This window comes from Microcaecilia unicolor, chromosome 6 (assembly GCF_901765095.1).
Source record: "Microcaecilia unicolor chromosome 6, aMicUni1.1, whole genome shotgun sequence".
NCBI classification, from domain to species: Eukaryota; Metazoa; Chordata; class Amphibia; order Gymnophiona; family Siphonopidae; genus Microcaecilia; species Microcaecilia unicolor.
Genome location: NC_044036.1, coordinates 263,662,044 through 263,684,670, shown reverse-complemented (window position 1 = coordinate 263,684,670; position 22,627 = coordinate 263,662,044). Strand labels below are relative to the sequence as shown.

The following is a 22,627-nucleotide window of genomic DNA, read 5'->3' as shown; positions in this document are numbered from 1 at the left end:
ATTGTCCGACAGGACCCGTACTGGCTTCAGCGCCAGGCCCGGGAGAAACTCCAAAGGCGCCAACCGAATGGCTCTGAGTTCCGGGAGGTTGATAGATCACTCTGCCTCTGCAGGGGACCAGAGCCCCTGCGCTGTCCTTCCCAAGCAGTGGGCTCCCCAGCCCCACAAAGAGGCATCCGCCGTGACGAAAAAACCCACTCCGGGGTCACAAGAGGCATTCCTGCGGACGGCTTGTCTGGCCTCAGCCACCAGCTCAGCGCCTTGCGCACCGCTGGATCCAAGGGAAGGCGCACAGCGTAATCCTCCGAAGCTGGAGTCCATCGCTGCAGCAGAGAGAGCTTTATAGGTCTCATATGGGCCCTGACCCAGGGCACTACTTCCATCGTGGCCGTCATAGAGCCCAACAGCTGCTCATAGTCCCGAGCCCGAAGAGAAGAGGCTGCTAGGAACTTGTCCACCTGAGCCTGAAGCTTGACAATCCGATTGTCTGGCAGGAACACTCTGCCCACTTGGGGGTCGAATCGAACTCCCAGATACTCCAGGGACTGAGTCGGGCGCAGGTGGCTTTTCTCCCAGTTGATGATCCACCTCAGGGAGCTCAAAAGAGCAATCACCCGGTCTGAAGCTCTGCCGCACTCTGCAAAAGAGGGGGCTCGGATCAACCAGTCGTCCAGATAAGGATGGACTTGTACTCCTTTCTTGTGTAGGAAGGCCGCGATGACCACCATAACTTGGAGAAGGTCCGCGGAGCAGTAGCCAACCCGAAAGGGAGGGCTCTGAACTGGGAGTGTCCTCAGAACTGCAAAACGCGGAAAGCGTTGATGAGGAGGCCAGATGGGAATATGCAAGTAAGCTTCCTTGATGTCCAAGGATGCCAGGAACTCCCCTGCCTGTACTGCCGCTATAACAGAGCGGAGGGTCTCCATTCGGAAGTGTCGAAATTCCAAAGCCCGATTGACCCCTTGAGGTCGAGGATAAGCCGGACAAAACCTCCTTTCTTAGGTACCACAAAGAAATGGAGTAACGTCTCTTGCCAGAGGATCTTCTGGCACCGGAACGACCGCACCCAGGCGGATCAGATTGTCCAAAGTCTGCTGCACTGCCATAGCTTGACCGGAGACTTGCAGGGAGAGTGCACAAACCCGATTCTTAAGGGTCGGCAGAACTCTAGCTTGTAGCAGTCTCTGATGACTTCCAGCACTCAAGCGTCCGAAGTTACCCTGGTCCACTCGCCCAGAAACGAGGATAGGCGTCCTCCAATCTGCTCTGGGCCATGGACCAGCAACCCGTCATTGGGTACGAGACCCTGGGGGAGGACCGGAGGAGGCACCTCCGGGACGGCGGTCTCTGCGAAAGGAATGTTGCTTGGGGGAGAAATTCCTTTTGATGAAAGAGGGGGCAGAGGAGCTTGACTTGCCCGGGCAATACCGACGGGCTTCCTGAAACCGTCCTTTGGAGGAACCGGGGCGGGCACCATTGGCCCGAGCCCAGACCTCTGGTAACCTCTTGCCCTTAGACATGCCGAGATCGGTCACAATCTTGTCCAGCTCGACCCCAAAGAGCAGCTTGCCTTTAAAAGGCAACTTAGCCAGGCGAGACTTAAGAGGCGTGGTCAACAGACCAATGCTTCAGCCAAAGCCACCGCCGTGCAGAGACTGTCTGAGCCATACCTTTAGCTGAGGCTCTCAAGACATCATACAGCCAGCCTGCCAAGTAGGCCAAGCCCGATTCCAGGGCTGGCCAATCAGCCCTCAAGGAAGGATCCGAGGGGGAAGCCCGCTGCGCAAGCGTCCGGCACGCCCTGGCCACATAGGAGCCACAAATTGAGGCCTGTAAACTTAAAGCAGCCGCCTCGAAGGACAACTTTAAAGCCGCCTCCAAACTCCTGTCTTGGGCGTCCTTTAGGGCCATGCCACCTTCCACCGGCAACGCCGTTTTCTTAGTCACCGCAGTGATTAAAGAATCTACGGTAGGCCCAAGAAAGGCCTCCCGTTCCCCTTCAGGCAGAGGATAGAGACGGGACATAGCCCTAGCCACTTTAAGGCTCGCTTCTGGGAAATCCCATTGAGCCGAAATCAAGGTGTGCATTCATGCACGTGGAAGGTTCTAGGCGGGCGCTTAGTCCCCCGCATAATGGCAGAGCCAACAGAGGCTGAGGGAGAGACGTCCTCCGGAGAGGAACTCTTCAAAATGCTCATGGCCTGCACTAACAGGTTGGGCAAATCCTCTGAGCGAAAGATCCGTGCTGCAGAGGGTTCATCCGCTCCATCCGAGCGGGAATCCGTCTCCTCCAAGGAATCCCCAAAGGACCGTTAGGAGAACTCAGATACGCTGCCCTCATCTACATCAGAGGAGACCGAGTCCTCTAGGGCCTGGAAGTCCACCCGAGGGCGTTTGCTTCCGGAGGCCTCAGCCCCTTGATCAGAGGGGGGAGCCGGGGCAGCGTTTATCATAAGAAAAGCCTGATGCAGCAGCAAAAAGAACTCAGGGGAGAAACTCCCTAGACTGTGCACTTCTGTCGCCTGGGCCACGGCCCTAGACGCACCCTCAACCGGCGCTCGCAAGAGCGGGGGAGAAACGTGCTGCGCATCCAAAATGGCGTCCGGCACGAAACTCCGAGAAGGAGCCGCGTGGGAAGAACGGCGCTTAACTTTAGCCGCTTTCTTGCCGTCGCCCGAATCAAGGGCGACCATAGCATTAACGTCTCCCAGCTCGAGGGCGGCCCAAGAAGAAGCCATCCGAGCAGAGTGGCCGGCCAACATGGAGTGGGCGAGCAGCGGGGGATGGGCGCTTATGGCGGGAAAAACCGCCGCACCGGAGGAAGAACCGGGACACTGACCGGACTCCAAACTGATGCCCAACAAAGGCGATTCAGGCTTTGAAAACCCCCGCATCCTCGCTAGATGCACACACGCGGTCCGGGGAGTGAATCTTCACGCCCTCGCCCTCCGACGCCATAAGCCATGTGGAGTCCGAACGGGGAACCCCCTGCCCGCTTTAAAAAAGTAAAATTACCTGCTTCTCGCTCCGAGCTGTAACGAACTGGTGTCCCAGTGAGCAGCTGCAATAAACGCTGATATAAACGCTGAAATAAACGCCCTTAAAGGACGTCAAAAACATTTTTTTTTTAAACGGAGCCTGCGGGAGGGGGGAGAAAAGGAAGGACCTGGCACCACCAGGTTTGCACTTGCTCAAGAAGAGCCCTCAACCCCAGGTACTCAACAAAACCTAAAGATTAGGCTTGGAGACCTAGCCAGAGCTGCTGCTGTGTGTGACCACCACCTGCTGATATAGAGAACATACTGAGGAGTTTCCGGCAGCACATGACCACATATAGGGAGGCAAAAGGATTGCTCTCTATCTCCACCTGCTGGTAGATGGACACAACCCACCAGTCTATGGATTGATCAGCATGATGATATGGAAAATAGTATTCCCTCAGTCTTGAGGAAGGAGTGAGAGTTAGGACACTTTTCAGATGTTTCAATATATCACAGTCTGATAAGGAACTACCCAAATCCACCTCCTATTTATGCAGTAGAATATCTAAGTTCTGATGCAATCTGAAACCAATAACCCCTCTTCAGAGATGTCATTAAAAAAAATCATTGCACATGGTCCCCTATCCTATGAATTAGTAACTCGTTATCCAAAGAGGTTATATAATGTTTAATCTGACAGTAAGCAAATCTGGTCCCCCAGGTCACTCCACCACGAACCTGCAACTCCTCAAATGGGATCAAAGCACCTTCCCTGCCCAACATGTGCTCCAATAACAAGATTCCTTTTTGTTCCCACATGGCAAAGACAGAATTATCCATCCCCGGTTCAAATTCCAGATTCTCCCTTACAGAGAGCCGAAAAGAACCACTGATGGGGCCTGACATCCATGACGGAGCAAGACTTGACTGCTAGAAATTGAGCCACCCTTGACCGGCCGACATGTAACAAGATACGACCTCCAGCCATGGAACAAGGCTCACTATCTGGAAACAGAGGAAACTTGCCATCCAGAAATGAATCAAAGCTCACCTTCCAGAAATGGGGCAAGACTCACCATCTAAAGATGAAGCAAGACTCATCATCCCAAAATGGAGCAAGACTAGACCTACAGAGAAGGATCAAATCTCAAATGCCCCAGTAGACTCTGAGGTAAAACCAGAGATGGAACCAGACAAGATATGCCAAGCTGGAGAAGGAGGAAGGCTTACTAACCAAAAGCTGGATAAATGCTCAATGTCACCAGCTCTGACAGACAGGAATGGACCTAAAAGAAGATGGCAAACAGACAAAAACAGAATGGCATTTTTGACCGAAACCATATGAGCACAGTAGGAGGAAACCTGACAACTCTTGCAAGAGACATATAGACTGCCCAGCTTGCAAGAAAGATGATGCTAGCCCAGGCACGGGATGGCAAAACTTCCTGAAAGAAGCCAAGATGGCAGAGCTGACCTGACAGCCAGCCAACCCCAAAAAGAGGCATGTCCGACCTAAGAAGAGATTGAGGCCAAGCTCCAAAAGGCAGAATACTATCCATAGGTAGAGCAAAAACTGGAAGGCAAAGAGGACAGACACTAGAGGTCTGGGATCCAACAGAATGCCTGCATACAAGTCCTGCCAAGTCAAACACAAAGTACAGCTGTCCCTGGAGAGACAGAAGAGAACAGAATTCCACCGGATCTGTCCCAAAAGAAAGACAAAACATTGCAAAAAACATACTACAGGTGCTGCAAGTAACCCAGAAGATGGACAGCAATGAGAAACTCAGCCTGCAGTACTGCCAGAAAGAGTTTCCAAAGGGAAAATGAAAGTAGCGATGACGGAGGAAGGCTACAGAGGTAAGTGTGATGGAAGACGCCCAACCGGGCAGGCCTGACGGGGAAGCTTACAAAGTAGAAAAAATAAAGGCAGAAAATTTGTACTCATACAGAGTGCAAAATAAACTGTCAACAAGACTTGGCCTCTCAGAGACCAGAGGAGCAAAAAACCATGCAAACCCAGATTGGGCCAAACTAGAGAAAGCACAGTCGAAGCCTTCCCCAATCTCCCAAAAAACTGTAGACAAGAAAATAATGCAACAGCAGCGACTGAGACTGCTGGCAAGAAACTGAAGGCAAGTACAGGACACCCTCTGACCAGGAGGACCAAGAAAACCCCGTCTGGTTTTTTTTTTTTTAATACGAAGAAGGGGAGGCCATCTGAAAGAGAAAGCAGAATAGGGGACAAGACCGGCTACAACGGAGACAACTGTACACTTGTAACTGCCGCCAACACTAGCGCTCTACCAGAGGCCAAAAAAGAAAACAAGTTGCACCACAGACTTCCCCGAGGAACGAAGCACGAAAGACAGAAATGGACTCTTCAGTCTGTCCCAGAAGAGCGAAGGAACAAAGGTCCCGGGCAAACCAAAGAGAGCCATTAAACAAAAATCTGCCCAAAAAGGTGCCAGAGTGCAGGGAACATAGTGGACTGGCTGACTGCGAAAAACAGGCCCGCCATTAACAAACCAAAAGCCCGCCAATAAGACTAAAAATGCGCTGTCCTGATCAGTGAAAAAAAAAATTCCAGAATGCAGAAAAATTCAAAAACTTTCATTTCCAATTTAATTTTCTACCAACAAACATATAAAATAAAAATTGTTACTTAACTTTAGTTGCACAGTGCAAAGCAACTTCACTTCTCGTTATTCATCAGAAACTTCAAGTGATCGTCCATTCTCTTTATTATCCAAAAAAAATCTTTTAAATCCCAGGTACAGGTCCTGACGGGGACCCGTTTCGCAATTGGCTTCTTCCAGATACCCCACCGCTTTCTAAGACGATCTGTTATGCCTGAGCTCTTCACTGTGTCTGTCTGTGTTTTATTCTATCTGGTTGTTGGTAGAAAATTAAATTGGGAATTAAAGTTTTTGAATTTTTGTCTATCCAGCAACTGTTATTAGTAGGTTTTTCTAGACTAATGGTGACTTGTTTGACCAATCACACATGTAGGAGGCTATAAGCTCCAGTATTTGAGAAATAAGAGATTTTGCCCTTTATTTCCTTCACATATACCATATTATATGGTAACTAAGGGCTCAGGCCTGTCCAGAGAGTCACACTACCACAAAATAAAATGCATGAACTTTAAAGTTATGGTACGCTATTTTCTTCCTCCAACCTAAACTTGCTCCTTGACCTACTGGTACTTACTTTTTAGCAAGCTAGAAGCATGTGTTTTGTTGATTCCCTATGTATGCTTTTAACTGATTAAGTAGCTGGGCAGTTTTCAGGAGGCCAAGTTACCTAAGGAAGATTGGAATTTCATGAGCTACATGGCTTTTGAAAATAGCCCTAAAAATTATTAATCATTTAACCCCAACTGACTCAGTTGCTTGAGAAGTGACAAAGGTCTTTGCAGTTTCATTTCAGGTAGGTCCAGCCCTAACACTAGGTGGACTAGGTGTCCACTTAAGGTGGCAGAAATCTAGGGGTGGTGCCAGCGCTGGTATGGTAGTTGTCAGCAAGCTTAAAATAAACACAGCAAGTGTCCAATGCAGGGCTCTGAGCAGATGAAGAAGCCTCTCTGTGGTTATAATCAAAGCAGTTCATATATTATATACAGGTACTCATTTTGTACCTGGTGCAATGGAGGGTTAAAGTGACTTGCCCACATGCATCAGCCACTCTCACCCTCCTTTAGTGCTGGCTTAGTGGAGGGTGGCAGCAGTAGCACAGCTCCAGCAGCAGTAACTGGTAGGAACAGAAGAGCAGAGATGCTGGACACCTTTAGAAGGCTATGTTGAACATTTGGAGGAGGAGTGGTATGGTAGGGAAGACTCCATGCTGGATTCTTTGGAGGAAGGGAGGTAAAGGGTTAATGCTGGACTCTTGGTGGGGGGGGGGGGGGGGGGGGCAAGGCTGAAAGTTTGGTCTTGGTCTAGCCATGATTTCAAGAGAATCTGTGCTGACACTAAAATCTTCATGCATTTTCCATGCTTCAGGAACTAACTATATAGTTTCATAATTGGCTTCCTGTTCTGTACAGAATATCAAACTAGCAAAATATTATTTTACTTACTGTAGAAAATGTTCTTAAACGAGTTTACAGCGTCAACAGCTGTTTTTAAACTATGCACCTTCAGCAACTTACCAGTCTGTGAGTACTGTGATACTTCGAAGGTTAACTGTGTCCTGGGATCTTGAAAATACTGCACATTTTCAGAATGTGGAGAGTAGGTAGGTACCCTTGCAATAAATGGGCTGGACTTTGGAGGTAAAGAATTCACATCCATTCCCATACTGGCTGAACACGCTGAGGTAGATGTCACCTGGCTAACTGGAGTTTTTGGTGGAGAACCAATTCTAAAAAGGAAAAGAAATGTTTAAAAAGTCAAATGTTACACGAATCATTTCCCATTTTCTAATTATGCTGATTAGGTTTTATAGACAAATCTTGACAATGGAACAACTAAGACATGAATTTATCTTTATAGCACTCCAATCTCAGTCGTCATTTGCTGTTCATGTCAAGTAAAGTTTTTCTGTGTCTATTGTTTTTACCCATCTGGCTTTCCATTGCTTCCCTTTTTCATTTCAACATCTCTGACCATATGGACACTGCTTAAAATGTGCTTTTATAAAAACTGCCTGCCAAATAAGCAGGTACAACTTATGCACTATAAACCTGTATCTTTCTACGTTAAGTACGCCTCAATTCAATCAGTGCTCTAGCCCAAGTAGGGTGGTCCCTTAGGTGATACAGCTGTCTCACAGGTGCTGTGATAAGGGTGTCACAGCGAGTCTCTTCCAGTGCAGTCGATTCTGAGAAGCTGCAGTAAAATCATCCAGGCAAATGTGGAGCTAGTTTGCTTTAACCTTGATTTGCTTATGTCAGGTCTTTCTTGGAGCACTTTTTTTTTTTACAACCTTTCAGTCAGGTGGTTGATGCCATTGCAGTAACCTCCTTGGTAGCTGTGATGCCGCCATCCTGCAAACATGGCCATATCAATGGAGATGGCATGCGAGAGCTGATAGAGCCCCAACAAGTAGGAAGATTCCATGTTAATATTCTGTGCTGGCCTATCTTTCCTTCCACTGTAGATTGTTTACTTGGTCCACTTTGAGACAATTCCAGGAACAGGGCTGGGAAAGGGTTTGCATGCTTGCTCCCATTTCAGATGTGGATGTGATCATGCTAGGATTTATGCGAGTTCAGTATACAACCACCTTTTGGTGGCCATGAATGATACAGGAAGATTAAGGCATAGGAAGGCAGACTTACTTGTTAGATGCCTCACACAGTCACTGACTGAATAAGAATCAGAACCTATGAACCTTAGTTCAGATCCCTAATTCCTTACACTACCCACTAAACCACTCCTAATCCCAAATTTAATTTGCTTATATGATTCAAACACATACTTCTCAAGTAATGATTCTGTTGGAGATCCAGTCACATTTTGACCGTCTGTGGAAATCTTTCCAATTTTCTGGACATTCTCTACTGGTCGTATAGCTATATCAATGCACCGGGAGATGAGCTGGGGAACATTGCTCTCTGTGCTTGCAATGCTATTAGTGCTTTGCATCATCTTCCCTGCAGTTTCTGGGCTTCCTAAGACAGAAATAATATTTCCAGTGGAGGTTGTGACAGTGCCATTTATGCAGATTTTATTCAGTAGAGGAAATGACCTCACAGTAGCACTGATCTTTTTGTTCCTCAGTCGATATCTGTAAGAAATAATTGTTTAATTAAAAAAGCTATACAATGCAAAAACTGAAAAAACATTTAACATTTGAATCATTAAGGCAAGGACCCCCAACATGAACAGTTTTACACTGAAAATAGTTACAAGTCTGCAATCTTGAATCGATGGAATCCACACTTACTTTTCTAGTTCTTCCTGAGAGTGAGCAAAGGTACAGTTCGTTCCTCGAGGACAGCCTCCCTGCTGTCGCAGATCTCGGCACATACTTGTTTTATATTTACTATTTGGCTGTGGCTTCAATCAAGAAAATAAGGAGAAAAAAAATTCATCAAGGGATCTGCAAAAATCTTTTTCCACCTCTTACAGACCCAGAAGAATTCAGACGACCCCGGTGGCTCTTGCTACTAGCCAATACACAAGACATTTCCCAGTCAATATTCCAAAGTGATTTTAGCAGACAGAGCCCTCTCTTGTCTGGTTAAATTGCTTACCACTGCCTAAGTGGTGATATTGAGTGGTACATAATTGGACAGTGTTGCTGAATATCACCACAGACTGCCAAACAAAAAAGTGGGCAGGTCAGGGGCGGCACTGGGGACGATACTGGGGAGCAGCTAGGGGTTATGTGGGTGTTGGCGATATTCAGCGCTGGCACCTGCAAAGCTAAGTTGGAAAGGACAGCTCAAAAGCTGTTTTAAAATTCACCTGCTTAGCTCTGCAGGCCCCAGCACTGAATACTGGATGGGACCCAAATTTAAAAAAAACAAAAAACAAAAACAACAGGAGAATTGCCCTCTGTTCCCCCCCCCCCCCCCCCCCCAACAGATCAACACCCAAACCCCCAGTCAGGATAGGTTCCTCCCCTTGGGCCGACCTGAGCTCCCTGGTGGTCCAGTGGGGTGACAGCGGCAGGAGTGACCCCCCCCCCCCCCCCGCACCTGTCCCTAGCAGCAGCTTCCCGAAAATGGCTGTTGTGACCTGTACTGCAAAGCTGCTGCAAACCCTCATGGCAGCTTTGCGGTACAGGTCACAGCAGCCATTTTCAGAAAATTGCCAGAGCTGTTGTTGGGGTCCTGCGCTAACTTTCCTGTCAGTGCTTGAGCACTGATTGCCTCAGGTACTGACAAGAAAGTCAACATGGTAGCACAACACAGCCCCTTACCCCCAAACCATCCCAAGCTTCCCCCACCCAACCTTAAAAAATCTCTGGTGGTCCAGCAGACTTCTGCCGCCCCATGAAACTTTAAAAACATCCCTGGTAGCCCAGTGGACCCTCACGACCCCCTCCCCCCCGAATACCCTGGTGATCCAACAGGCTCACTAACCTCCCCAAAGTGAAAACTGGCCCTGGTGGTCTAATGTAATCCCCCCTCCCTCCAACATACCTTGAGTCTGAGGCAGGAAAACATCTATTCCCTCCTGCCTCTGGGCCCGCCCTCATAGCAGCATGCATATAATTTGCATGCTGTTAGTGTTCAACTCTGGTCAGTAATTCTGATTCTGTGTTCAGTCGGTACTTACCGGCGCTGTTCCCTACAGTGCTGGAGCTCTGTGCATCGGGTCCTAAGTTTTGTACCTGGGGCAATGGAAGATTAGGTGACTTGCCCAGGGTCACAAGGAACTGCAGTGGGAATTGAACCCAATTCCTCAGGTTCTCAGCCCACTGAACTAACCAATAGGCTACTCCTCAGAGTGGTCTGCAATGATAATCCAGATAATGTAGTGGAAAAATCACTGGCCCTGTTGAGTGGCCCTTAGCCAGGTAGAATGTATTGCTACTCAGCTAAGTGCCTTTAAATATTGGGCCCTGCAGTCTATAATTTTATTCCTATTAGTCAAATACAAATCCATAAAAAAACCCTCTTAAGATCCAGGCAAACTTATTTGCTTTTATGTGGCTGAAATCAAAATCCTTGGAAATGAATTTCTAAAACGGATAGACTCACCTGTAGCGCTTCATGCCCTTTTCTGCTGAAATTCTGAATAAAGTCCACTAGACCATGCACCACTGTCTTCACAGCCACCATGGCATTTGCAAGCTGCTCCCATGTTGGAGACGATGCATCTGTTGTTAGAAGAAATGCTTATGGTAAAATAAGTATTGGGTCTTTGGATACCAGAATGCAACTAGAATGCTACAGCTAACAACATACGTAAGTCAATAAAAGCCTCTATAGGAGGGAGGCCGTATCACACCTCCGCCACCATGGTTGGGTAATGTTTCAAGAAATTAAAAAAGGATAAATTAAGTTTTACCTGTTAATTTTCTTTCCATTACTCCTTCTATTACAGAATCTGCTGTGTCCATCAACCAGCAGAGTTTTAAACCACAGTTAACTTGTCTATTGCTCCCGATACAACATGGAGTTAAAAAGGCTCCAAGATAGGGTCCTGGGCTTACCCCAATGCATGCAGGGACTTGTATCCTTGCTTTTCTTAGGGAATCCAATGGGGAAATCAGAACCAGAAGTGCATGCATGCAATGGGGTAAGCCCACGACTGATCAACCCTGTCGGGTGAATCTGGATCTAGTTGGCAACCAAGAGCAGAACAGCAACATGGTACCTTATCAATTACTGTACATTAAATGTGCGGCAGAGAGAAGTTACTCACCAGTTGCAGCTGTTCTCCGATGACAGCAGGCCAAGTATTCCCATATGTGGGTGACATCATCCGGCGGAGCCTCGGTTCAGATGCTACCAGAACTCTATAGTTTTAAGAGGCTTTTGGCAGTGTCCCATGGCACAAGCACGAGTGCTTTCCCACCCAGCATGAGTGTGAGGGACTGTTAGTATGATACCAAAGCAAAAAGAAATCAACTACTAGGGGCGGAGGGAGGAATATAAGAATATGTGTCCTGCTGTCCTCAGAGAACATCTGCTCGAAAACAACAATACAAGAATAGGGACTTGCAAAGGCAAGGCCAACAAAAAACAATTAACATGAAACTAAACTGTTGCAGAGTTGCAGCATGGGACAAGAAAATAAAAAATAATTGGGTCAAGGAGGGTGGAGTTGGATTCTAGACATCAAACAAATTCTGCAGGATAGTCTAACCAATCCAGCTGTCGCGTCAGGTATGCTGCTCCAGGCAGTAATGAGATGGCAATGTATGTGAACTGAAGACCTCATTGCAGCTCTGCAAGTCTCTTGAATACAATCTCAAGTGGGCTATCAACATGGACATGGTTCTGACATTATGAGCCATGACATGACCCTCCAGTCAGTCTGCCTGTACATAAGTGAAGGAGATGCTGTCTGCTAACCAAATGGACAAAGTACATTTTCCAAAGGCTACTCCCATTCTGTTTGAGTAAAGAAACAAAAAGCTGGAAGGATTGTCTATGGTCTATAGTCCACTACAGATAGAAAACCAAGGCTTGCTTGCAGTCAAGTGTGCAGGGCATTTTCGCTAGGATGGGCATGAGGTTTTGAGAAGAATGTTGGCAGGATGACTGACTGGTTGAGATGGTTCCATCCTAAGGTTGTGTCAGAATTCCATCTCAACCAGTCAGTCATCCTGCCAACATTCTTCTCAAAACCTCGCGGAGAACTCTGTTATGGTGAAATATTGGGTAAGGTGGATCATCTACTAGGACCTGAAGCTCACTGACTCTGCGAGCTGAAGTGACCGCCACAAGAACACAACTTTCCAGGTCAGGTATTTCAGATGACATGAATCAAGTTGCTGAAAAGGAGCTTTCATCAGCTGGGTGAGGACATTATGGTCCCATGACACTGTAGGAGGTTTGATGGGGGGCCTTGTCAACAGCAACCTCCCATAAAGCAAACAACCAGATGCTGTACAGAGTTGGGCTTACCTCCTACTCGGTGACAAGCATGGACTGCACTGAGGTGAACCCTTACAGAACTGGTTTTCAAACTAGCCTCAGACAGTGCAGAGGTATTCAAGCAGGTTTTGTGTACAGCAAGTGAAAAGTGGAGGAGGCCCTACTTAGACCCTAAAACCTCTTGGTGGAATCTTTTTTGGAAACCAACAGAACTTTGGAGACACACTCAAGCAATTGAAGGGTTGCAAATTCTATACTCTCAACATCCAGACCTTGAGGGCCAGGGACTGGAGGTTGGGATACAGAAGACACCTCTCCTTCTGAGTGTTGGAAAGCAGTTCAGTCTCCAAGGTTCTTCGGAGGACAACTCCAGAAGAAGAGAAACCATATATGTCTTGGCCAGCAAGTCGCTATGAGGATCATGGTCCACTGTTCTGCTTGAGATTCAGCAGTGTTTTCCCTATAAGAGGGACTAGAGGATATACATACAGGAGACCCTCTCCCCAATGTAAGAGAAAGGCATCCAATGCTAGTCTGTCATGTGACCTGAGTCTGGAGCAAAACTGAGGGACTTTATTGTTGAGATGAGTGGCAAAAAGATCCACTAAGGGGGTGCCCCACTCTCAAAAGATCTATCAGGTGATACCCATGTTGAGAGACCACTCGTGTGGTTTGCATCATCCTGCTCAGTCTGTCTGTTCTCTTTTCCCATCAGGTACATTCAGTGCTTTTTTTTGTGCCGGTATGCGCCAGTACGGCGTAGTGGCACCTTTTTTCACAGGACTGGTTCACCTGCCTTCCCTCAGCTCCCCGACTTTCCGTTCGTGCTGCCCTGCGTTGAAATCTTTTATATTTACCTCAAGTCGCAACGGTGAAGCAGCAGGCAGGCTTCATCTCCAGCCTTCCCTTCCTTCTCAGTGTCCTGCCTTCATCTGATGTAATTTCCTTTCTGCGAGGGCGGGATGCGTCGCTGAGGGAAGGGAAGCGAGGAGGTGAGCCTGCCTGGTGCCTTCACTTCTGCTGCGACTTGAAGTAAAATAAAAGATTTCAACGCAGGGCGGCAGGAACGGAAAGTCAGGGAGCTGAGGGTGGGCAGGTGGGGTTGGGGGCGAGTGACGAGTAACTGGACATGGATGGGCGGGGAGGATAGGGGGCAGAGGAGACTCATTGGACATGGATAGAGAAGAGGAAAGAGTGGAACTGAGATGAACATGGAGGGAGGGGAGGGGAGAGGAGAAATACTGGACATGGATGGAGGGGAGGGGAGACCGAGGAGGAGATGCACATGGATTTAGGGGAGATGAGAAATTCTGGACACAGATGGAGGGGAGGGGAGAGAGTTGAAATGTTGGACATGGATGGAGGGGAGGGGAGAGAGTTGAAATGTTGGACATGGATGGAGGGGAGGGGAGAGAGTTGAAATGTTGGACATGGATGGAGGGGAGGGGAGAGAGTTGAAATGTTGGACATGGATGGAGGGGAGGGGAGAGAGTTGAAATGTTGGACATGGATGGAGGGGAGAGAGTTGAAATGTTGGACATGGATGGAGGAGAGGGAAGCGAGGTGAACATGGATGGAGGGGAGGAGAGGAGAGAGGAGAAATGCAGGACATAGATGGAGGGAGAGAGGAGAAATGCTGGACATGGATATCACCTTGTATTTGTTCATACCGGAACTGGCAAATGCTGTTACGGTACTATGTAAGCCACATTGAGCCTGCAAATAAGTGGGGAAATATGGGATACAAATGTAATAAATGTAAATGTAAATGAAGAGAGAGGAAGGAGATGTATATGGATGGAGGAGAGGGAAGAATAGGAAGGAGATGCATACTGACGGAGATGAGGGAAAGGGAAAAAAGAAAAACTGCACATGGATAGAGAAAATAGGAAAAAGTTGGATCCACTCTATACCTCCTCCAGTCAAGTCTGCGGAGGACCCAGCTTTTACCTATGGATGTAGGGCAAGAAATAAAGAAGGAAGGAGGAAAGTAAAGAAATAAAATGGAAAGGAAGCCCTGGAAATGGCGTTAAGGGAACAGATAAAGAGCAGCAGAATCAGCGACTGGGACCAACATGATCAGAAAAACAGTCACCAGAAAACAAAGGTAGAAAAATCATTTTATTTTCATTTTAGTGTTTGGAATATGTCCAATTTGAGAATTTACATCTGCAGTCTTATTTTTGCACTGGGTATAATGGAGCTGTAACAGCTTACAGAAATTATTTATAATGAAAAAAAAAATCACAAAGTTATTTTTTTCCTCCTATACTGGTATAGTATTTTCAATGATACCTGTTTAATTGCGCCATGGCTGGTATAAGGGGTGTGGCTACCAGAGGAGCAGAGCCATAGATGGTGACCCCGCCCATAATGAGTACCAGTACCTTTTTTCCTACAAAAAAAGCACTGGGTACATTGCTCAGAGCACTATGCTGTGACTGGTGGTCCACTGCCACAAGGGTAGGATTCCCCCCCCCCCCCTCCCCTCAACCAGCTTGTTGACATAAAACACTGCTACCTAGTTGACTGTCTGAATTAGAATGATTTGGCTCAGCAGTCTCTGAAAGCCTTTACAGCGTTCCATATCACCCATAGCTCTAGGAGGTTGATGTGAAATTCTGTCTCTTGAGCAGACCAAAGTCCCTAAGTAGGAAGCCCTACGTGGGCTTTCTACCCCAGGTTGGATGCATCCACTGTCAATACCTTTTGAGGCGGTAAAATTTTGGAATGAGAGTCCCAGAATCATCCACCAGAGAAGCAACTGGGCAAACTCTAGCAACATATACAAGTCAATACAAGCCTCTGTAGGAAGGAGGCTGTATCACACTTCTATCACCTTGACTGGGTAATGATTAAAACAAAAATAAAAAAATACATTTAGGAATGAGTGTCACCTTAACACAGTAACACAGTAAATGAAGGCAGATAAAGACCAGCACAGTCCATCCAGACTGCCCAATCTTAAATGTGAAAAAAAGCAAAATTAAAAAATATTTAAATGAAAAAGAGAGGAAAATCTCTTTGAATGCATATAAGTCTCAGGGAAGGGAGTAGATAAGAACCAATTAATTTCCAACAAACTAGAGAGGTGAATAAACATACATTAAGTAGTATTTATTAACAGAGCAAAACCACGATGATAAAAATTGTCTAAAATCAATAAAATATAAAAACATATTGCCTAATTCAGTTACATACAGAAAAAAGTTTGCAATACACATGAAAATGTTGCCAGACTTGACACAGATCTGTGTTTTGGCCATAATCTAGCCAATATTGTGTCTGACTTGTGCAGAGGCAAATATTGTCAACGAATCAGCATGCTTTGAGCAAAGAGACAGAACAATTTGCAATCACTTCAAGGGTTAACAAACAGTCAAAGCTGTGTGCTTCTAAATATTAAATGGCCAGGTGAAGGTGCCCACCTTTTGAACCATAGAATTTGGAGTGAATTAGGCCAAGGGTGGACTTACCTTCAAAGAATTTCTTGGTATGGGTGAGACTCTCTGACCTCAGCCAATACACTTTCAGCATGTTTCTTTCCATTGTGAGCAGAGAACATGATACCACTGGATGCTGTGTAGTTGAATCGCTTCCCCCCACCCCCAATCCCCTCAGCAAAAACCTAGGTGTACTCTGCAAGAAGGAAAGCTTTTTCAAGGGACGTTAACTCACGACCTGCTTCATTTTTAAATTTCTTCTGAAGCAAGGTAGATGCTATTATAAGGCATAAAATAAAACCTGAAGTGAACTTTGAGGATGAAAGCGCCTTAGTACATATTTGATATCATCCAAATGAAGCTGAACAAAACTGGTGCTTGAAAGCATGGCACGTAAAAGAATAATATGGCCCAATCTGTAGCGGGTTTCTATTGCATCTTATTTCCATAAAAATGATGGACATTCAGCTTGTCTTTTGTTTCAGCCTTCAAAGGAAAATAAAAACATTAAGGGACCAATATACTAACCTCCAAGGTGCAGTTTTTGATGTAAAAAAAAATTTAATAAACGAAATGCAGATGTGGGGAAATTAAGTCCTTTAGATCCACCAGATCAGTCCATAACCTGTGGGTTCTGTCTGTTGACCAGTGGATGGAGACAGAAATAGTTCCACATGGGAACTAAAGGTACCATGCAGCATTAGATATTCAGTGTTCTGACTGATAAAGCAATGGTATAGCTATGCTTTCTAAGTTGTCACAGAAAATATGCATGCTAACCCATCATATTCAGAAAGGAACAAAATTAGAAAAGGACATATCAAGATGGGCTTCTGGACAGGTGGGACTGAGAGAAATAAAAATAGCTGGTAAGACCTAATTTCTCCTTCCTTAGCATCCTCACCAGACTAGTCCAGTCCAGAACCTGTGGGATGTAACTAAGTACTTCTCAATTTGGGTGGGATTGCAAAATTCCTGCCAGTATTTGGCTAAATACAACCATAGCCTATGCTCACAGAATAGAATATGTGCCCATTGTGTTACAAACAACTGAAGCCCTGCTCACAACTTTGAACACAAAGTTAAACATGCATCTCATAAGGAACCCAGCAAACTTAGATAAGCGTTTCACATTTTGCTGTGCAGAAATTAACAAATCACTTGTCTTACGGCCTAGAAGTCTTAGGGTCTGATCAGATCTTCAGCTTTGTACTAGAAGACGATCTAGTCACACTGCTTTCTACAGTTACAAGGAAAATACAGGAAATTCTGGTACTTGACACTCCTGGAATAAGAAATAATAGTACCATCCCCTAAATAATGGGATACCACTTTAAGAAGGAAGACGCTCAACATTCTCCAATAAGGGGTTCAAAGTGGCTGGAAGACGCTATGTCCAGGTAGGAAGAAGAAAAAGAATGGAGTTGCATACTCTCACAACAAAGCGTAGCCAACTAAAATTCATACAAAGTATGAACTAGATTGGGTTAAGAACATGACCATGCTGCTATTAGAGGCTAAGGAGCTCCAGTGTTACCCTTGGAGGAGTTCATTCCAAGGAATACTAAGACGGCAATAAAGAATGCCAAGAAGCAGAAAGCAGTACCTCTGTATGACATGATTGCAGACTAGTGTCACTGAGCGAGTATATATGGAAGAGCTCAAAACGGAACCTGAAGGTGCTGCCAAAGCAGGTCACCCAGGATTTTGTTTTTTTTTAATGCATAACAAGTCTAATCCAGTTTAAAGGCATTCTGGAAGTTTCACTTTTGTAGAGGAGCAAAGAGTCACGCAGGCTGGTCACACTACTGTTCTCTTAGTTTGCAATGGGGAGGAGAGAGGAACTGACATGCAAGTGACTCTACTTGATGATTATTAACTCAGCAGAGAGCAGGCACTAAGCATGTTTTGCCATGCCTGAAGGTAGATATATAGCTTTTGTTAACTTTTACATATCTTTAACGGGGGGGGGGGGGGGGGGGGGGGGGGAGAAGATAGAAGGCACAGCATGCTACACAAAACTGAAGATATAGATCCCTGAAACAGAAAAGTGGCATATATTATTCCACAGCTCAATCTAAGGAACTGTTGAACCATTCTCACTTTGCTTTTGGCTGGGTGCTAAGTCTCCATAGATTGTACCACCCACTTAGCTCTTGTTTGCCTGAATAAAAAGAAATCAGTGGGGGAGGGGGAGGAAGAGAAGGGAAGACACATCTGAGTTTACCTCCTTTCGCTGGTCTGCATCTAGAAGTGAGACCTGAAAATTATCTCAGGTGCGTGGGCCTGTGCTTTGGCATAGTTGCTCTAAAATAAGCAGTGCTGTGGGCCCAACCGCTCAGACTCTTGGCCAAAGCTATTCCATAAGGAGAAGCCACAGCTATTGGCCTACATATAAAGCTCTCTATAGAAAGAAAATTTTCCCAGACATGAGGAGAAATCCACTGGCAAAACCCCCACTTGTAAGAGAAAATTAGTTACTCTAGAAGAGGGAGATGGCCCCTCACTGTATAACAGAGTGTTAGCTTGATACCTCCAGATATCCAAGGAATGTCTTTGTAGATGGTGCAAAGAAAAGTGATTCATATTTCGTTCTACCTCACTGAAGCTAAAACACAAAGAAACCTAGAGAAAAAAAAACTCCTTAGAAAACTTAGGGAGTTAAAACCTGTTAATCACAGCTGCTAACTTTCCTCTAGGAACTATGAAGAAGTCTGCAGTAAGAGACTCCTAAAATAGCAAGAGCAGTTCTCAGAGAACCACAAGATATCTGCAAGAGCGTCCCTTGTGGTACTGGCTTAGAAGAACTAATCATAGGAAGAAGAAAACAGGGGACTACAAATCTCTGAATAGATACCTCATGCTCTTCCAGAAGGACATGTGTTGCATTAAAACAGGAAATTCTGAAGACCCAAGAGACTCAACCTAAGGAGAAATCATGCTCACCTGTAAATTTTCTTTCCTTTAGTCCTATCAGACTAGTCCAGAACTTCACTCAATGAATAGTTAAGCTCTGGAACTCGTTGCCGGAGGATGTGGTAACAGCAGTTAGCATATCTGGGTTTAAAAAGGTTTGGACAAGTTCTTGGAGGAAAAGTCCATAGTCTGCTATTGAGACAGCAATGAGGAAGCCACTGCTTGCCCTGGGTTCGGTAGCATGGAATCTTACTACTATTTGAATTTCTGACAGGGACTTGTGACCTGGATTGGCCACTGTTGAAAGCAGGATACTGGGCTAGATGGACCATTGGTTTGATCCAGTATGGTTATTCTTTGGTTCTTAAACCTCGGAAAAATGTAACAGGACAATCTGACAAATGAGTAGCAAATCACCTGGAAGGGATGGTATATATCCCAGAGTACTGAAAGAACTAAAATATGAAATTGAAGACCTATAATTAGTAATTTATTTTAAAAAAATCAAGTGTGGCACTGGAAGATTGGAGGGTGGCCAATGTAATGCCAATTTTTAAAAAGGGTTCCAAAGGTGACCTGGGAAATTATAGACTGGTGAGCCTGATGTCAGTGCCAGGCATAATGGTAGAGACTATTATAAAGAACAGAATTATTGAACATATATATATAGGCATGGATTATTGGGACAAAGCCAACATGGATTTAGCCAAGGAACATCTTACCTAACCAATCTGCTACATTTTTTTTGAAAGGGTGAATAAACATGTGGATAAAGGTGAGCTGGTTGATATTGTGTATCTGGATTTAATGGGCGTTTGACAAAATACTTCATGAATAACTCTTAAGGAAATTAAAAGGTCATGGGATAGGAGGCAGTGTCCTCTTGTGGATTAAGAACAAGTTAGACTATAGAAAACAGAGAATAGGGTTAAATGGTCAATATTCTCAATGGAGAAGGGTTATTATTAGGGTGCATGGCTGCGAGGGGGGGGCAAAATTCCCCAGGACCCCTGCCTCCAAGGGGGGCCCAGTGTCAGGGTCTCTTCTCTCTCTCTCCTGCTCCTGACGGTACCCAGGTGAACGCGTCCCGACAGGAGAAGGAGAGAGAAAACTCCGGCGCTGGGCCCCCCTTGGAGGCTGGGGAGGTCCCGGAGAAGAAACAACAGGACCTCTGGTATGGTTGGTGGGGGTCGCCCTAGGTCCTGCCAGCAGAAGAGATCTTCCTCCAGCGCTGCTGCTCTTCACTCTGCCGCATTCCCCCTGCTAAGAGGCTGCTTTTCTCCTTAGGCCGCACATGCTTGGTTTTGAAACCGAGAAGGCGCAATGTGAGAGAAAAAGCAGCCGCAGGGACAGGCAATGCAGCAGAGGAGAGAGCAGTGATGGAGGAAGACATCATCTGCTGGTGGGACCTCGGGATCCCAGCCAGCTAAGGTATTTGCAATTCTGGAGATCAGGGAAAATCCTTGGGGGCGGGGGGGGGGGGGGGGGGGGGCAGTGGCGATGCAAGGGGGGGGGGGGGGTAGAAATCCAGGGGGACAGCTGGCAGCAGCCCTGCCCTGGCTCAGTCTCTCGGCAGCCCTGGTAGGGTGCCCCAGGGATCTATGCTGGGACCGCTGCTTTTTATCATTTTTATGCATAACCTGGAAACAGGATTGAGTGAGGTGATCAAATTGACTGATGACACAAAGTTATTGTGTAAGTTGATCTTACAAGACTAGCAGACTGGTCATCCAAATGGCAGATGAGATTTAATGTGAGCAAGTGCAAACTGATACATGTAGGGAAGAGGAATCAACCCCCCCTAACAAAATCATATTGCACATAATTCTAAAATATCAATTATTCATTACTAACACAACAAAATTAACCACAAAAACCTTTCAAAACGTTCATTGCATAAACAAATACCTTGCTAGCGCCCGTTTCATTGCTCTCAGAAACGGGCCTTTTTTACTAGTAGCTACATAATGCAAGGTAACACATTAGAAATCAGCGCCCAGGAAACAGATCTAGGTGTCATCGTTGATGATATGTTGAAATCCTCTGCTCAGTGTGCAGCAGTGGGAGGGGGTAACGGGGAAGATGGGGGTCAGACTCCTCTGAGTTATTCTCAGCTCTAGAATACATTCCTCCTCTTTTTTTTATATGAAGCACAAAACCTTAAAAGTGGGTCCCCCTCTGCTCAATTAACACACAGTTTTCCAAGTGGGTCAGGAGCTGCCTCAGAAAACAGTCCAGAAGCTGCATGGTCCATCTGTCACCATCCCCAGGAGACAGAGAAATACTGAGTAGGGCTGCACATTGATTAAAAATTTTTAATCGCATGATTAATCACAAAGCATTCCTCCTCCTATTTCCTCCTGCACAGTGCAAAATATAGACAGCAGAAGTAAATTCTCAGAACTCACGTTTCAATTACTAAACTGAAAATAAAATAATTTCTTATCTTTGTTGTCTGGTGATTTTATTTTTCTAATCATCTTGCTCCCTGTCTCTGTGCTCTGAACTCTGTTTCCAGGGCCTCCTCCTCAAATCTATCTAGTTGCCAGCTCTTCCCTTTCCCTCCATCCATGGGCAGCAACTTCTCCCCTTTCTCTCTTCTCTTCTGTCCCCTGGCATCTATGTGCATTTCTCCTCTTCTTTCTCTATTCATGTCCACAATCTCCCTTTTTGCTTTTTTTTTTTTTCTTTCTTCCATCCCCCGTTTCCAACATCTGTCCCTCTCTTCCCATCATCCAGCATCACCCCTTTCTCTCTTCCTCAACCATCCAGCATTGCTCATGTCCCTCCATCATCCACCAATGACCCATCGCTCTTTCCCCTCACCATTCAGCATCACCCTGCTGCCTGTCTCTCCCCCAGCATCCAGTATTGCCCATCTGTTTCCTCTCACACACCATCACATCCAGTATTGCCCCGTCTCTTGCCGCACCCCCCCCCCCCCCCCACACCAAACCATTTGGCATCACTGCTTCTCTCTTCCTCTCCCTACCATTACTACCACAAAAACAAAACCATCATTCCTCATTGCCCCAATCTCTTTCTCTTTCTCCCCTACCCATCTAGTATTGCCTTGTCTCCCCCATATTCTACATTGCCCCATCTGTCCCCACCTCCATATTCTATATTGCCACATCTCTTTCCTATTATGCACTGCTCTGTCTTTCCCCACCCCTATGTCCTACATTGCCCCATCTCTTCCTCCCCTCCCCATGGTCTGCGCTGCATCAAGCCCTGATGTAATTGCCTGTTTTTTGGGTCAGGCAGATCCAGCGGCAACACGCAGAGGGAACATCCCTAAGCCTGCCTTCTACTTGACCACAGGAGCTTCAGACCACCTAAAATGAGTGAACCAACGGGAGGGAAAGAGCATAGGGAGACTGATGGAACAAAACTGGATACGGGGAAGGGGGGGGGGGGGGAGACAGAGCAATGCATTAACTGCGCTAAAATGTTTAATGACAATTAAACATTTAACGAGTTAATTGTGTTATTAAAGTGTTAAATGTGAAGTTCTAATACTGAGTATCTAATGTTGCATGGTGCTCTTAAGAGACACATCATATGGAACTGTTTTGTTTCTCTGTCTCCAGCCACTGTTTGACTGACACTACCTACAGATTCTGGACTGGTCTGGTGAGGACCCTAATGAATTAATTGTTTGTATCTATTTTGTATATTTTTGGTGATCCTGATTGCAAAATTGTGCATTCGCAAACAAAACGCTCCTTAGTACATTGGCCTCTAAGTGTGAAGTGGGATACAATCAAAGTGGGCTCCTCTGT

The 22,627-nt window shown here is 46.0% G+C and overlaps 1 protein-coding gene across 1 annotated transcript in view; it reads right to left on the bottom strand.

The window, feature by feature from the left end:
• RC3H2 (ring finger and CCCH-type domains 2) overlaps positions 1-22,627 on the bottom strand; it is a 221,735-nt gene that overhangs the window by 136,992 nt on the left and 62,116 nt on the right. The window contains exons 7-10 of the mRNA XM_030207326.1: positions 10,639-10,757; positions 8,874-8,986; positions 8,406-8,714; positions 7,135-7,346 (exon numbers count right to left, since the gene is read on the bottom strand). Coding sequence (XP_030063186.1) covers positions 7,135-7,346; positions 8,406-8,714; positions 8,874-8,986; positions 10,639-10,757 — 753 coding nt within the window. The remainder of the gene's footprint in view (positions 1-7,134; positions 7,347-8,405; positions 8,715-8,873; positions 8,987-10,638; positions 10,758-22,627) is intronic.